Source organism: Erpetoichthys calabaricus, chromosome 14 (assembly GCF_900747795.2).
Source record: "Erpetoichthys calabaricus chromosome 14, fErpCal1.3, whole genome shotgun sequence".
In the NCBI taxonomy this organism is placed as follows: Eukaryota; Metazoa; Chordata; class Cladistia; order Polypteriformes; family Polypteridae; genus Erpetoichthys; species Erpetoichthys calabaricus.
In genome coordinates this window covers 82,684,949-82,701,721 of record NC_041407.2, presented here as the reverse complement: position 1 = coordinate 82,701,721, position 16,773 = coordinate 82,684,949, and the positions used below count along the sequence as shown (strand labels likewise).

At 38.6% G+C, this 16,773-nt stretch overlaps 1 protein-coding gene across 8 annotated transcripts in view; it reads left to right on the top strand.

Annotated features, from left to right (window-relative positions):
* Positions 1 to 16,773, top strand: part of yrk (Yes-related kinase) — a 143,780-nt gene that overhangs the window by 107,917 nt on the left and 19,090 nt on the right. For all 8 annotated transcript variants that reach the window (XR_007933482.1, XR_007933481.1, XM_051919015.1 and 5 more), the window contains 5 exons: positions 5,867 to 6,138; positions 6,678 to 6,780; positions 12,559 to 12,657; positions 15,784 to 15,887; positions 16,073 to 16,222. Coding sequence is in view for 6 of the 8 variants with exons in the window: in XM_051919015.1 (XP_051774975.1) it covers positions 5,877 to 6,138; positions 6,678 to 6,780; positions 12,559 to 12,657; positions 15,784 to 15,887; positions 16,073 to 16,222 (718 nt within the window). In the remaining 2 variants the exon portion in view is untranslated. The remainder of the gene's footprint in view (positions 1 to 5,866; positions 6,139 to 6,677; positions 6,781 to 12,558; positions 12,658 to 15,783; positions 15,888 to 16,072; positions 16,223 to 16,773) is intronic.

Below are 16,773 nucleotides of genomic sequence, written 5' to 3'. Positions count from 1 at the left end.
CATCTTGAAAGGCATCATGCATTCTGCTCTATATCAGTGAATGTCAGGCCATCTGTCTGTGAGCTGAAGCTGAATTAAGAGAACAATCACAAATATATGAAACAATCTACATCAGAATGACTAAAAAGAATTGCATACTTTTAAAATGGTCTGTTCAAAGCCCAAATATAATTGTTAGTCCATACCACAACCAAACGCCACCCCATGACACTTTGTGGCAGGGCCTGAAAGAGCAGTCCATATTTGGAAACCCACAAACATCATTGAGATGAAGAAGGAATTGAGTATATAGGGGTAGGCGAAAGTAGGCTTACAGTTGTGAATACACAAAACAAAACAGATTATTCTTGTTTTATTATTCATTTATTAATTATTGTATTATTTACTTGTATTATTTGTCTTCTTCTTATTATTATTTTTGTTATTAGCAAGTAGACTACAAGAATATGTGAATAATGAAGGCCGGCAATTTGAGCACTAACGAGTTTGTACACTATGCAGTATGTCATTGTGATATTCTTCTGAGTTAATAAAGTTAATAAAGCTATTGAATTAATAAAAGTATTGTTATAATCATAACCTTCATGTCTTTTTCCATACGATCAACTGTTGCCCTACTTTTGCACACCCTTATATATATATATATATATATTATATATATATATATATATATATATATATATATATATATATATATATATATATATATAGTAGCCCACAACCTTCCTACTACCCTGAATTAGAAAATAAATTTGAAAATGAAGTTACATAGAGAGGAGCATTGTTCTAAGAGCAAATTGTTGAGTGTTTTATATACAACATGGTTACCCATCTTTATATAGATATGGTCCTTGGAAAAAAGATGTTGATGTTCTGCAGCCTTTGTACTCTGTGGGCTATTCTGAAGCTCGTCAACTGCATGGGTTCAGGCTGAACTGGGTGTTTCGTAAACAATTATGTGAGCTTTATGAAAGACAAATAACAATAATGGCTACGTTGGCTTGGTGACAGCACCGTGAGGGATGCTGTCAGACTTCTTCTTCACCAACTCTTACCAGTGGGTGGCCGGGGGCTCACAAACATGTAGCACAAAGGCAGTTAAAGGGAAAAGGTTTTCATTAACTTAGAATGAGAAGGTAAACTGATCAGTACAAGTGTGAAAATAGCATGGTGTCAGTGTAAGACATCCTACACCGTGGTAGAAACTGGAATGGTGGACCAACAGCCTCAAGCTAGACCTTAACAGTCTGAAACAACGAAGTGGGTTAATAGCTCTGTTTATTCTGATCAGTTTATCTCTCCTTGTCAGTACGTTTGAGCTGTAGTCTTATAGTTCAGCTAATTTATACAGTGTGTACTTTTGAAGATGTTTTGTGTGTGTGTGTGTGTGTGTATATGTGTGTATTGGTCTGCTCACTGTACTTGATGTTGTGATAAAAACCTCACTTGTTCTTTAATGCCCTTTGTTCTGCTACCTGCTGGTAAAAGTACTGTATAAAAAATTGATTGATTGATAAGGGCACTTCTCACTGATCATCAAAAGGTTCCTAGTAAAGTGCACATGAACACAAACCAGAGCAACACAGGCTAACAAGATACAATGTCAGATAGCTGAAATTCAAGATAAGTCATAGGAAGTGGTACTGGGATCGGTCCTGCTGATGCATGCATGAAAAGGTGCCCCCAGGCATGGTGCCCTCTAATGAAATTTGCTGAAAGAGACATCTGATTTTGAATGTGCAGCCAAATCCTTTGCTAGCTTTGTTTATCAAGTGTATGCTGCCCCCTGCTGGTTAAGATGTCTCCCTGACTCTACATTTTCCTTGACACGCCGCTCCTGCTGGTTTCCATGCCCATTTGTAAGACGCATCCTGTAATGTAGTTCAGGACACGGTTGTAGTCTAATTGTTCCTCTACCACACAGTGAAAGCTCAGCCAACTAAAACAGCTCAATAAAAATGCATTTTTAGTGGCAGCTGCTCACTGGTCCCAGAATAAATGTTCTAAAGCCCACCTCAAATAGGAAGCATGAGCAACACTTGATCTTGACACATTTAAATAGGTTTTTCAACTTTTAAACCCATTATCTGTACATGGCATATAGTGACTTTCAAAACCATTAACAATTACTATAGAAGCACCAGGCTTGTGCTTCTCTAACCACTTAAAATGCTTATTAGGTTTATTTTGGAATTATGAGAGATGGAAAACGGTGCTTTCTTTCATGTATCCTTGCTTATCACTGCCTAGTTTAAAGATTATTGAACCCCTTTAGCTCTTGATCTGATCCAAATTCAGTTTAAACATGTTGGGGCCAGAACATATGTATAGAATGCAGGAACAAACCCCAAACCGGGTGCCACTCCATCACGAGGCATATCACATGAGCCACAAGTCTAGTGTATCAGAAGGGTGTTAGATGGACTCCTGGAGGCATCAGATTTCCTTCATTTCACTTTTATTAACATACGTAATATTTTTTACACTTACCGGACTCTGTTGGGCCCTTGAGCAAGGCCCTTAACCTGCAATTGCTTTGTCCTGAGTATGACAATAACCTGCAAACAGGTCCCCCAACTTACAGGGAAAACTTGAGGGTTGGTAGCAGGATTGGCACACCAGCCACTTTAAAAAAAACCTCACACAGTTCCAGTGTGGTGCTGAGGTGTCACGTGTCGCACGGCTGCACTCGGGTCCCAATCCGGGTGGTTCATTATGTGGTGGGTGCGGCAACGCACTGTAATCAGCACATGCTCCCAACCTCCTCCTCCTCCTCCTCCTCCTCCTCCTCCTCCTATGTTTACAGCACTGGGAATCCCCTATTTCAAGGTTTCTCTTGAATTCTTTTCTCTTCTCTTAATAATTGTTCTTTGACTGTGGCTTTTCTGCTTATCCCTAATTCCTCATATACTGGTATTTGACATATGTTATTTCTTATATCAGTTTTTATTCACAAGTCATGAGTTTACTAAATAGCCAGTCATAATAACAGATACTGTACATGTTCTTGGATATGATTGTATACATATATCTCATATTTTTTCTATGCTATTTACTGTATATGTGTATGTGTTTTTGAAAGTATTACATTTTGTCTCTATTCTGAGGAGAAGCGCAAGTAAAAATGTCACTGTTCTGAGTGACACATGACAATGAAGTTGATCTTGAACTTGAACCCTTTCACTCTTTCACTCCCCACCCAGTGTGGGTTGGGCAGTCTTTTGGCCTTGGAACCTCTGCAGATTTTGTTTGTTTCTCCAGCCTAACTGGAGTTTTTTTTTGTTTTTTCCATCCTCCTGGCCATCCTTTTTTGTTATTTACTCTTTAATATTATTGCTTAATCTTATTTGTTTTTCTTTTCATGTAACTTTCTCTTTGTTATCTTGTAAAACATATATATTTTGTGCTATATAAATAAATACTTGCCCATAACTGAAAATGTCTTTTCCTGTTGCTTTCCCTTTGTATTGATTTGGATGTTGGTGGAGTGGAACAGCCATTTTAAGAATAATGGTGTCCTTGTAGCATGTGGGGGGACAGAGGAGATAGCCATCCTGAGCCCCTTGGTTTAGGAGGCCCCTTATCCAGCCAAATTTCCCCCTTTTCACACATATGTAAAAATATAAATGTTGAATGTTTAAATATTTGAAAAAAATGGCAGATAAAAGTTTTTAAATTTTGGTAGCCACTAACCCCAGATCCCTGTCTCACTGACTCCACAGGCCTGTCATATACCCCAGATCCACTACCTGCTCACAGGATTTAAATGGGCTTTTATGAAACTGATAACAGAAAAAGAATCTTTAAAGTTAATGTGAAAACAGATCTCTGCAAAAGGAGCTAAATTAATTACACATATCAAACACACAATAGTTAATTGCATAAATATTCACCCATCCCCCATTAATTTGACACCGTCAATCATCAGTGGTGCTGCCAGTCAGTTTTAGAAGTTGGATCATCAGCTCAATGTAGGTCTCCTGTTTGAGGTTTAAATTGATTGTAGTATAAATGCAGCAGACTGAATCTGGAAGTGAGTCAGTGTGGTGGCCTAACCTACACCATGAAGATAAAAGAACACTCCAAGAAACTCTTTGGAAAGGTGATTGAAAAACAAATGTCGGTGGATGGAGACAAGAAAATATCCAAATCAATGAATAACCTTTAGAGTTCGGTTATATCAGTCATTAAAAAATGGAAAGAGTATGTCAGAGCTGTAAATCTGCCTAGAGCAGGCCATCCAAAAAACTGAATGATTGTACCAGAAAACCAGTGAGGGAGGCCACCAAGAGAATTATAAAAACTCTAAAGGTGTTAACAAGCTAGAGAGGCTGAGATTGGAGAGTCAGTGCATACAACTATAGCCCGGTGCTTCACCAGTCGCAGTTTTATGGGAGAGTGGCAACGAAGAAAACGCGCATGGCATCTCAAATACAAGGCACATGGGAGAATCTGAAGTCATTTGGAAGAATGTTCTATGAGATGAAAATAGAGCTTTTTGACTATCAGACACTGCTCATGATCAAAAGGGCACCATCTCCATGGTGGTGGCAGCATTATTGTGTGTTACTGCTTCTTCACAGCAGGCCCTGTTAGGAGTGTGAGGGTAAAGGGTAAAATGAATACAGCAAAACTTGAGGAAATCCTGGAGGGGAACCTGATGCAGTTTGCAAGAAACCTACACCTATGGAAAAGATTTGTTTTCCAGCAAGACAACAAATTGAAGCATAAACCCAAAGCTATAATAGGAATTGCTTAAAAACAACACTGATATCCTGGAGTCCAGATCTCAATTTCTGGCTGGATTTGAAAAAGAAAAGGCTGTTCACTCCTGATCTTCACATAGCCTGGCATAGCTTGAGCACTATTGTAAAAAGGAGTGAAGAAAAATGGCAGATTGCAGCTGTGCAAAGCTGTCAGAGAAAGGCCTGAGCACACAGACTCAAGGTTGTATGGCTGTCAAAGGTGGATCTACTAAATTCTGACTTGAAGCGGTGAATACTTATATGATTGATTTATTTTGTGTTTTATATTTGGAATTAATTTAGATTACTTTGTAAATATGTTATTACTTTTGCATTAAAGTCTTTTTCTGTTGATCAGTGTCCAAAAAGCCATTGTGATTCAGTGCTTTTAAATAATAAAATGTGAAAACTCCTGAGGGAGTAAAAACTTTTCATAGGCAGTGGAAGTTCACGTTGCACTTATTTAGGTGCATTGTTGTAAAAGTGACATCTAATGTTAGGTTTCATGTTTTTTGCTACTTTATCAAAAAAAAATCAATGATTTGGGATTGGCTCTGGCATCGCCAAACCTTGTACTAGGAACATTCTAGCTCTGAAGGTGAAACCTGATTTTCCTATTAAAGAGTTATGGCTGGTCATGGCATATTGAAGCAGCATAGGGTACAAAACATGAAGCCAACCCCAAAAGTCTGTTACAGGGAACCCTCAGCTCACAAACCTGCATGTCAAAAAGATGTGGGAGAAAATTAGATATCCTGTTGAAATAAAACAACCATGCAAACACACACACACAGAGGAAAGATTTTCAACTGAGATAGTTAGGAAATGAATCCAGATCTCTTAGTCTGAGGGCCAGCAGCACTAATCAATGTACCATCTTGCTGTTCATTTATACTGGCCTTTTCTAATATGACGTGCTGTACAAATGCAAATAGTACGATGTAATGACTAAGGCACTGAAGGTTGCAGGTTCAGCCATCACCAGTCTCAGGAAGTCACATAAGCTGCCCATTATAAAAGAAAATATAGATAATATTAAAATGTATCAAGATGAACATAGATCTAGATGTTTATAGTGTTGTAAAAATAAGATGTGATGATTTTTCTTTTTTCGGTTGCAGATCTTCAACGATGGGCTGTGTTCATTGTAAAGAGAAGAAGTCCTCAAAGTCTCAAGGGGTCGCAGCAGATGGCATTCAGCAGACTGATCGTTATGGCCCCGATCCTACCAACGTAAGCCAGCAGAGCCACTTCACCAACATTCCCAACTTTAACAACTTCCAGAGTACACCGGTGCCATCAGCCACAAGCTTCACACCCTCTAACCCATATCCTTCCAACACACTGCAGTCCCGAGGCGGTGGAGGAGGAGGTGGCGTAGGCAGCATCACAAGTGAGTGAATTTCTCTGTCTTTGAATTCAGGTTGGGAGGTCCCCGGGTTTGCAACAGGTGGCAAATTTTAAGAATAAATATGAAGAAGTGGTTTCATTATTAAAGACAGGCAACACTAAGACACAAGTAACAATGTTATTGGCATTTACAACTTGCCTATAGAGCTTGATGGTGGAATATGCTAGAAACATTAAAGTAGATTTGAATCAAAGTCAATCTGCCCAGTGATTCTGGCTTTTAGGCCTTCCCTTTAGTTTCAGAATGAATTGTAATGCCATCAATTGATTTGTTAGCTGATTTGTGGTGTTGTCTGCCTTGAACCAAGCATTGTGCCTTATTGCTTATGGTTTGGGCTGTAAATACAGAAGATGCCAGTTCAATCCCCACCACTAGATCACAATGCCAGTACTTTGCCTTCCTCCATGAAGATGTATAAAAATCGTGACTTTAAACCTGCCAAACACTTTGTGATTGTGTTTATAATGGAAAGGTGCAGATACAGTAAAACAAAGAATTGGTTGTGTTTTGTTTCTGCCTAGGTGGAGGAGTGACTCTTTTTGTGGCTCTTTATGATTATGATGCCCGAACTGAGGATGATCTGAGCTTCAGGAAGAGTGAAAAATTCCACATCATCAATAACACGTAGGTATCCATCACCTCAGTGCATTTATTATAATGAAATCCTGTACTGGGCACAAATTAAGGTGATTTAAAACAGGACAAAACCCTTTCAGCAATGCATTCTGTTATGAAAAGGTTAACTTATCTATCTACTTAACCATTTTCTGAAGCTGCTTTTTTCACTCTAAGGCCATGGGATCCCCATTATCATAACTAGGCAGGGCACATTCCCTCACATTGAACCCATTTAGAGCCACTAAGTAATCTAGCATGCATACTTTTAGGTTGTGAGAGGAAATTAAAGAAAACCCACACATACAATACAATTTATTTTTGTATAGCCCAAAATCACACAAGAAGTGCCGCGATGGGCTTTAACAGGCCCTGCCTCTTGACAGCCCCCCAGCCTTGACTCTCTAAGAAGACAAGGAAAAACTCCCAAAATAACCCTTGTAGGGAAAGAATGGAAGAAACCTTGGGAAAGGCAATTTAAAGAGAGACCCCTTTCCAGGTAGGTTGGGCGTGCAGTGGGTGTCAAAAAGAAGGGGGTCAATACAATACAGTACAATACACAGAACAGAACAAATCCTCAATACAGTATAAAAATAAACATTTTAGAAGTACGGAGTAGAATTTAACAGTAGATGATATCACAGAATATAATTTGGATTTGTTTAGAGTCCTGGAGACCTCATTCATCAAGCTGCCTCCCCCATTTGGCCATTCCGCAGCTGAAATAGCACTAATCCGATGAAAGGACCCCTCTTTCCCACATGATATCTCTGTGTGATATCTCCACACAGACAGTGACTGGTTTGGGAATCAAATACCCAGAATTGCAGGGCAGCAGCACAAACCACTGTGCCAAAATTCTTGCTTTAAATGCCTAGTTGGATGTCCTCTTTTCTAATCACTTCAATGTATTTCTTTAATGGATGACTTTACAGTAATATCCTAGTTTGTGAGGTGCACTACCCTGATGGACAGCAGTCACCTGACCCACTGCTTGATAAGTCCTAGTGGACAGCACTGTTGGAACACATGGTAGACAGTAGGACTTTAGGGAACTTCAAATCTCAACTTGATGTTATTTTGGAGTATGTAGGTGAACAGGATGGACAGTATTGCTTGGCTGAGTGACCTGTCCTCAGCAAAATCATTCTGATGTTCTAAAAAAGGAGTAATTGACTTCACTGCTAACCTCTGTTTAACTTGGGTCGTCCATCACGTTTGTTGAACATTTTGCTTCCTGAACAATTATGGGTGTCTCATATGGGTTTTGGCCTGCTGATCATAAAAGTCACTTTTAAATTTTCTTATCACACACCACATTATTGCAGTTGTCTATTTTTGTGATTTCATCTCATATTATAACTATGCATATACTGTACAGTACAACAACAACAACTGGAACATCTATGGTGATCTGAAAGTAGTTGTGCTGCTTCTAGGAATTCAGCTCAGATATAACAAGTCCTGTTGTTTCACTGGCAAATGGGACAGTCACGCTGAAGAGTCTCATTATGTTAACAAGAACTGGCTGCTCCATAAGCATTTGGTTTCAGGGTAGAAACGTGTGGTACAGAAACCACTTGTTTAACCAACAAGGATATTTTAGCCTCCTCTTCATATAAAACTTGGACTCTAATTTAAAAATTTGTGAAAGTTGTGAACAAGGAAAGTGAAAGATTTCACTTTTTGACACAGATATTTCCACAAGTAAATGAGGCCAAGATTAAGGGAGGCTTTTTGTGTTGGTCCTCAAATCTAATCTGACACATCCTCAATGGTAAACAGTTCAAAGATCTACTAGTGAGGCTGGAGAGAATTGTATGGAAGACATTCAAGGATGTTGTGGAGAATTTTCTTGGTAACAAAAAAGAGACAAACTACAGGTATGTCCAGCTGGGTGACAATATGACTCAGGCATACAAAACAATGAAGTATAAAATTACATTAAAGATTAATTTTCTGCGTTCGCACTTGGACTTTTTCCCTGCTAATCTTGGTGCAATCAGTGGCAAACATGGTGAAAGGATTCACCAGGACATTGCAGTGATAGAAAAGCAATATCAGGTGTGAAAGACAGCACCCCATACACAGACAGACAGACGCCAAATATCCAAAACACACATTATTTATTGCCTTCTCTTATTCCTGCACACAACACAGTGCCCTAATCAGCCCAAACTCAGTCCCTTCTTTCTTCACTCTTCTTCTTCTCTTTCTGCCACCTTTTCTCCTACACACACAAGTTCCGTCTCCTTCCTCCCAACTCTGGCTCACCTACTGTAGTGAGACGGCCCCCTTTATAATGCCCCCGATGTGCTCCAGGTGCTTCCTGATAGTCTTCTGATGGCACTTCCTGGTGTAGCGGAAGTGCTGTATGAGCACCCAGAAGCACTCCAGGTGTTCCTGGAATTACTTCTGGCAGCACTTCCGGTTATGGCTGAAGTGCTATATTCAAGGGCTCCTTAATCCTCTGGGCGCCCCCTGGTGGTGGCCACGGGCCCCAACAGGGATGAACTTTCCAGCTTTGTTCCCATGGCCCCCATGCAGAACATGGGCGGCTGCCCTCTTGTGGCCCAGGGGAGGTATTGTCCCTCAGGTGGTCCTTTCAGGCATCCCAGCTGGGTAGGGTCCCCACACAGGGCAAGTGAAATCCATCAAATCTGGCCGACTATTGTTGGACATAGAGACCAGATGCATCAGACGTTGAGTACAAATGAAAATCTTTAGCAATACATTTTTAGCTCGATTGAACTAACCGAATTACTCAGCATCATTAAGTGATTAAACACGCTGAATTCAATAAAAGTCATTGTTAAGAGGAGGCAGCAGAACATTTTAAGAAATGAGACAAAGTATTCATGAGTAAAGGACTGCCTTAACTGATAAAAGAGAATCAGAGAGAAAAATTCAAAGATATTAACACAAGTAAAGTGAATGACTTAACATAGCATTCTGAAACACAAGAACACAGAAGGTTTAGAGCCTGTACTACCGGTTCTGGGCACAAAACAGGAATGAAACTTAGGTGGGGCATCAATCCATTTAGGGCCCACTCACACACACACACACACACACACACATACACACAGGGGAAGTTTGGCATGGTAGTCCACATAGATTGGATTTGAAATCAGGACAGTAGGTCAGTGATGGGACAGAATTAAGCTTATATTTGTTCAATTGCTTTATCTTTTCCATGTGTTTAAATATATAAGGAATTTTATACTGTAGACCCTATTAAAGAAAATAGTCCAAGTGTGGCAAATTAAGTACTGTATGCATTTGAGCTGTGCATGGTACTGTTTTGTTTTATTCTACTCCAGGCTGCCCTTGACAAAGTGCCATCCCATTGCTGCTTGCTCACACACACTTTCTCCCATTCTTATAGAATTTCCTTCCTACTACTAACCATATTCCCATTTTCTCATCTAAAGACACATGGATTGAGTGATAGCCTATGTAGGTTCTTAAAACAGCAGAATCTATTAGGGAAAAAAGAAAACAGTACTGGTATATCAACCAGCAATCAAAACCAAGCATTTTTGCCTTTTACAAGCTGTTACACATATGCACCACAATGCCTCTAATAATTCATTGGAAACTGAATAAAAAAAAGTGATTCATTGTTTAGTAAGCTGTCCTTTTTAGTTCTCTTGTTCCAAAAAATTTTAAAATAGTTGCACTTTTGCCAAAACTTTAAAGGCTTAGGTTTCCTTTGCAATTTTCTTTTAAATTCACCCTTTTCAATAGAGTTTGCTTCCTTAATTTTCCCCAGATGCTAACAACACTGAATGCTAAAGGGGAACAATTACTTGAGCGCCATGTTCACTTTGCTTGCTCATTTGCAGGAAACCTTTCTTAATAAACAGGCAAGTTAAAATGGCAGTGAAGCAATTGCTCCACTTTAGCATTCAAAGCTGTTTGCATCAGTTCCTGCACTGCTCATTGCTAATCATCAGCATGGCAAAGAATAGAAATACTTAACCCGTTGTCACATTATGTGACTGATCTCATTGCTGGACCATGTTAAAAATGACTGAAATCACAGGACGCTTCACAACTAGCAACTGCTTGCCAGCACAGTCGTGTTTGGCCCTTTTTTTGACAGCCAATAATGTGCTGCTTGACGGAGCCAACGCAGTAAGGAGGGTTAACAGAAATGGTGAGTTCACTTGCAATCTTGGCCCTTAATTTTCTTTTTTCTGTTTTGTCACGGTACATACAACATGAGTCATCAGACAGATTAGCTTCACTGGGTTCTTAGTACCAGAGTCCAAAACAGCTGCATTCCTAATTCTTTGTCGCTGTATTATATTATTCTGAATTAGCACTCATTGGTTGTCAAGCAGTCATGCAGACAGAGCCCATCCCTGGGACTAAAGACAAAGTAAGTCACCAGGTATGTCACCTGATGCGCCTAGTTTGTGGCAACTGCCGACTGCCTATAACTTGTTAAGATTATTTAAATGAAGGTAACAACTAAAAATCGCTGGAAAAGTCATCTGATGTTATACACTGTATACACTATAATATACAGCTTTTAGGAATTTATTATAAAAATTTGCTGCCCTGGCAACTAGATGGGAACAGTAAAGAATGGTGTATGCATTGTGAGATAGGTTAAAATAAAAAGTTTAGCCATGGGAATCCCTCTATTACATCATATTATATTCAACATGGCGAAACACTTCCCATAACAAGAAAAATGAAGTACTCTTAGATAGAAACTGTAATCCAGCAAGATAATAAAACTTCTATTGAAATTACTTGAGAACAAAATGCCTTATGTACCTGCGTTGTTGGATGAGATTTCACGTTGGCCTCTACAAAACTTTGTTCATGCTGAAGGCATCCTCCCATCACTCCCAGCACACTCTTACTGCCTAATGGGGATTGTAGTCCCTGGACTAGTGCTGTTTTTTGAGTTATCCTCTCCTGCCTTAATCCCTCTCCCCATTCTGACATATAGCTTATGTTTTAAGATGGAACAAAGGCAATGCATGTGTAAAATTTTATGAGAATTGGTCAGTCATTATGATAGGCAAGCAAACAAACAGACAACCAGACATCCAAACATCTTTAGATTTTATTTATATACTATAGATTATAATTTATTATATTATGGAATATCCTCTCACCCCTCCTCAACACAAAATTGGATCAAGCAGGTATAAGATTGTTGTGTTATACAGTATCTGTGATTTTAACTAATAACCTTACTTTGTTCACACCAAAAGCAAGCTGTACATGAGATGTATGTGGTTTAGGGGCCAGTTTTGTTACCAGCACCCAATTAAAGTGGTCATGTTCATCACATTAGGGGTTTCAATACAGGGTGAATCCCAAATGGTTCCACATATGTTGTGGTGCCATTCAAGCACTTTCATTTCCCACAGTTAGGAACCTCAGATCCATTGAAGCCAGCCGAAAACTTGTGAGAGCAGTCATGCAGGACATTTGTGGTGTCATAATATAATCAAACCTGAAGAATAATTGACATTGAACTCATGCTCCGATGATCCATCTAAATACATAAGGTCAAGATACTGTAATAACACAGGAGAAGCTAGATACTGAGCATTTTTATAATTAAACAAAATTGGAGGCCAGCATTCTTTAAATTAATAGCCTAAATTTGCATGAAAAACCTGGAATATCTGCATTGGCTTAAAAAATAATGCTAATGGTTTGTAGAAATTTGCAGCCAGTTAATAGGTTGAACTAAAATCATATGTCCTGTGTAGCTGTGTTTAATGGTCTTTCTAACACTGCTTTTCTTTTTATCAGTGAAGGGGACTGGTGGGAAGCTCGATCTCTTGACACCGGAAACACCGGCTACATTCCTAGTAACTACGTGGCCCCTGTGAATTCCATCCAGGCGGAAGAGTAAGTGCTAGATATTGAGCCACTCTAATCTGTTCTCACTCTTTAGTTATATGTGTGTGTGCAGCACTTGGAAAATATTGTCCTGTACATTAAAATGCCTTGAACCTGAAACAAATCATGGAAATTACAAAGCTAATTGGTAGTTTCCAAAATGCAGTTTATATGGTCAATTAAGCAAACATGTTCAATATATTAATATCATTGGCTTATTAAGTAGTCAGACCATCTTTTGCCTTCAGAACAGCTTTACTTCTTGTATTGCCATCATACAAGTTCTGAAATGGGTGCAGTGGGATATTGCACCATTCTTCAAGAAGAAAAGCCTCTGGTTCTAAGAGAAATAAAGGAGGTGGAAATCTATTTGGATCAATAATGTTTAGTTGTGGTGATTGGGATTTGAATGAATGGCATTTGAATTCATCCTAGTGTTCATGGCATCGCTCTTGAATCAGTTCACCAGCGTGTATGAGGGCATCCTGAAATCATGAGGGATCAGTATTTGTACCATAGGATGCTCCTGGTCCTTTAAAATGGTCTCATGGCCCTTGGTAATTATAAAATCATGCAGAGCAATTATAGGATCTAATGACTTCCAGAAGATGACTGTTCATACTGTTATGGATCTCTAACCATGTTTAATCATTTTTTTTGAAGGTAGGTATCCTTTTAGCTTTCTCCAAGTGTAAACCAATCTGGATGTTGGAAATAAGGTATAAGATGACTCATTAGAACATTTTTCTTTCTTCTGTCACTCAGGGGAAGCAGGTTGTATGTTCCTTACTCTAGCTGACTTTATTAAGGAAGCTCTTTATAATGACTTTATAATAAAGCACTCTGTGCTAGGAAGATTTTAATGAATGTTTTTCAAAGGACTTTAGAAAACAACACAATCAAGACTTTTAAACCAGGAATTTCATACTTGTGAATAGTGATACCATGTAGTCAGACTAAACAACTACAGTGTTTAGAGGGAACTGGTACCTATGCATTTAAGACAAGGAATTTCAAAAATGTTAATAGTGACACCCAGTGGCCAGTCTGTAAACCTACAGTGTGCAATGAAAACAGGAACATTTTATGTACGGTATCTTAAACTGATAGAGTGTTGTTGTCAAACATACTGCAAGTTCTGCACACTCACCCAACTACTTGGTCAGTTCATTTTATGAAACTAATGGTGGGTGTCCATCTCAAATTCATCTAATCCTAGACTGGACTTTAATTTGAGTCAAGAAATCCTGTGCTTTTGGGAGCACTGTAAGACTTGTGGGAAGGCTCCCCTGACTATTCAGAAGTGTAGAAAAATAAATGTTTAAAGGTAACAGACATTACAAAATTAGACAGTTATTAATAGGACAGAAATTGTCTCTTAAAACCTGCATTATTGAAAGTGAGCGGTACTCAACATTTACAGCTGACACTTAAAGCTGAACTAAAGCAAAATGCGAGCCAATCAGCTCCAATCTCAGTTTGATTGACATGTAAACCACACACCCTTATATTGCTTTCACTGCTTGCTTCAAAGTTAGAAAATGTAGGCAATGCATATGCTTAAGGTGTGTTAAGTAACTCAGTTAAAGGTTTTGGAAAATGGAGCATTCTTCATTGTTTTTTATTTACCTTGCCAAAAACAGAAATATAATATTTATTTTAAATATTTATGTAATAATAAATCATATTTAAAATTATCAGTGATAATAGAATGCAATTATATTTCTTAGATAGATAGATAGATAGATAGATAGATAGATAGATAGAACTTCATTTTGGGAAAATTTAGTTTTTTATAAAAAATTTAATAAATAAATAAGTGTTATTAATTGTTGGTTGTGGAGGATTTGTAGCTAATAATTAATATCAGTGTGCAAAATTCCCCATGGTAATCATGTGGTCCTGTTAGTGCTGCAGTATTAGCTGGATACTGAATCATTCCCTTGTACTAAAAGAACATTTAACAAATTAGATGTGGAGAATATTTTCATGTTTTAAGTAGATGATTTGCATTAGAAAATGATCTTGCAATCTGCAGTCCTAATCTACCCATCTGGCTAGCACTATTCAGTATTGCCATATGAAACAAACACACTTCAACATCATGTATGCAATGGTAAAATGGCTGTTTCATCATGTGGATTTGGGTAATTGCGTGCCCTGAACCAATTTGCCATCCTACCAGTACCCCACTGTAATGTGAACACCCCTGGCATCAGCAAAATCTGCCATTTTCTGCTATCCACCTTCACACTGTTCAGGATCACTAAGGCTAAGACAAGCACTTATGGCTCAGGCTGCATTGGGCTCCTCTTTAATGTTTTTTTTTCTGAAAGTTTCCATCATTATTGTCAAATGTTCTTGAGGCTCATCAATGTCAGATGGACTGCTAGAGTTCAAGTGTTTATCCCTACCCATTTTTTTTATTTTTCAGGGCCTTTCAATGTAAAATTGAAATATTAATGTAAACCATAATTGAATTGATTACTTTCTTTTAGAATCGATGAGTTCAAAAAGTCACCAATACATTTTAAATAGGAGTTTTTCTAATTAAAAATGTATATAGCACATTCTATTTTAAAAATCATAATGAAAACTGAGCTTTTCTTTTCTTCTTTTCTTCAATTCTTGTGGATGGATAGACAGACTAGACAACAAAGGAAATACACCCTTAAAGCTGCCACCATAAGAGTGGTTCATAAACCCTGTTTCATTATACTTCCAAAATATTGTGAAACAATATGACATAAAACTAAACAGACAAATACTGAGGCTCAAAACATGTTGTGGATTTTCATCCTAGTGACTTTAAGATATAATCTAGATGTTCATAGTGAAAGTCATGCCTGCCTCAGTCATTTTTGTATACCATAAGTTACCAATTGGTCACCTTTGATTATTTAGGCCATAACTCTGGCTCTGGTCATCTCCATTTAATTTGTATCAACTTTCATATTTCTTTAAAAAGAGGGGAGTCTCTTTGTCTAGGGACTGTGTCTTCTGTCTTTTTTTTAAATGGTGTGCACATCTATATGAAATAATGAGATAAGTGGTTTAAGCCGACAGGTCCATCTTATGTGTACCTTTGTTCAATAACCTCTGTTGCTTTTTCTGTTTTTCCATCTCCATTATTAGGTGGTATTTTGGAAAGATGGGGAGAAAGGATGCTGAAAGAATGCTGCTGTGCCAAGGCAACCCAAGAGGAACATTCCTTATACGAGAAAGTGAGACCACCAAAGGTACCTGAAGAAAAAGCTGCCTGACTGGCTGCTTTTTACTGCTTTCCATGAGCTACACATAAATTCATACACACATACACAGGATGATGCAACCAGCTTTTGTTTTATTCTTGTTGTAATATTCTATGATTCTTCAAAAGCATTCTCCTCACCAGTAATATTTAAATATTCTTTCCTGTCTTTAGGCGCTTACTCTCTGTCCATCCGTGACTGGGATGAAGCCAAAGGAGAACATGTGAAGCATTACAAGATCCGCAAGCTGGACAGTGGTGGCTATTACATCACCACACGCTCACAGTTTGAAACAGTGCAGCAGCTGGTCGAGCACTACACAGGTAAGGCGCTCTGGCTTGCCACATGCTCACAAAGCAAGAGTGCTTAGGCTTTGCCTTGAGGGTCATTTAGGGCTCATTTGATTGCTAAGCTTTTCTTGTACTAGATATGGTATCAAGATGAATCAAAGGCTTCAAAATGGCCAGTCCACACCTATTAGAGTGATCTGTGTAAAAAATTGGTTCTGAAAAATTACTGAGTAGCCTAGAGTTTGGACTAATGTGGGCAAAAGTAATATTTGCACTGTTGAATACTTACTGTAAAACCGGTAGAGGTACACCAGGAGGTAGAGACCAACATGAGTCAACATGACTTTCTTAGAAGAGACAAAGTGGAGCTCTCAAGTGATGAAGCAGTTGAGAAAGAGGGGTAGAAGCTTCATTTTCAGATAAGGCTAATGAGGTAGCCATCAGTCAGTTCAGAAAACTACTATGACTCTAGTGCTGCTGTGAGGGTGTATATTGTACCCAGTACTCTACTCACTGCTCCTGGGTGGGATCACAATCTGAATCAAGACAGTTAAGGGCATGATAGCTTCTCTGGATTGATTTGA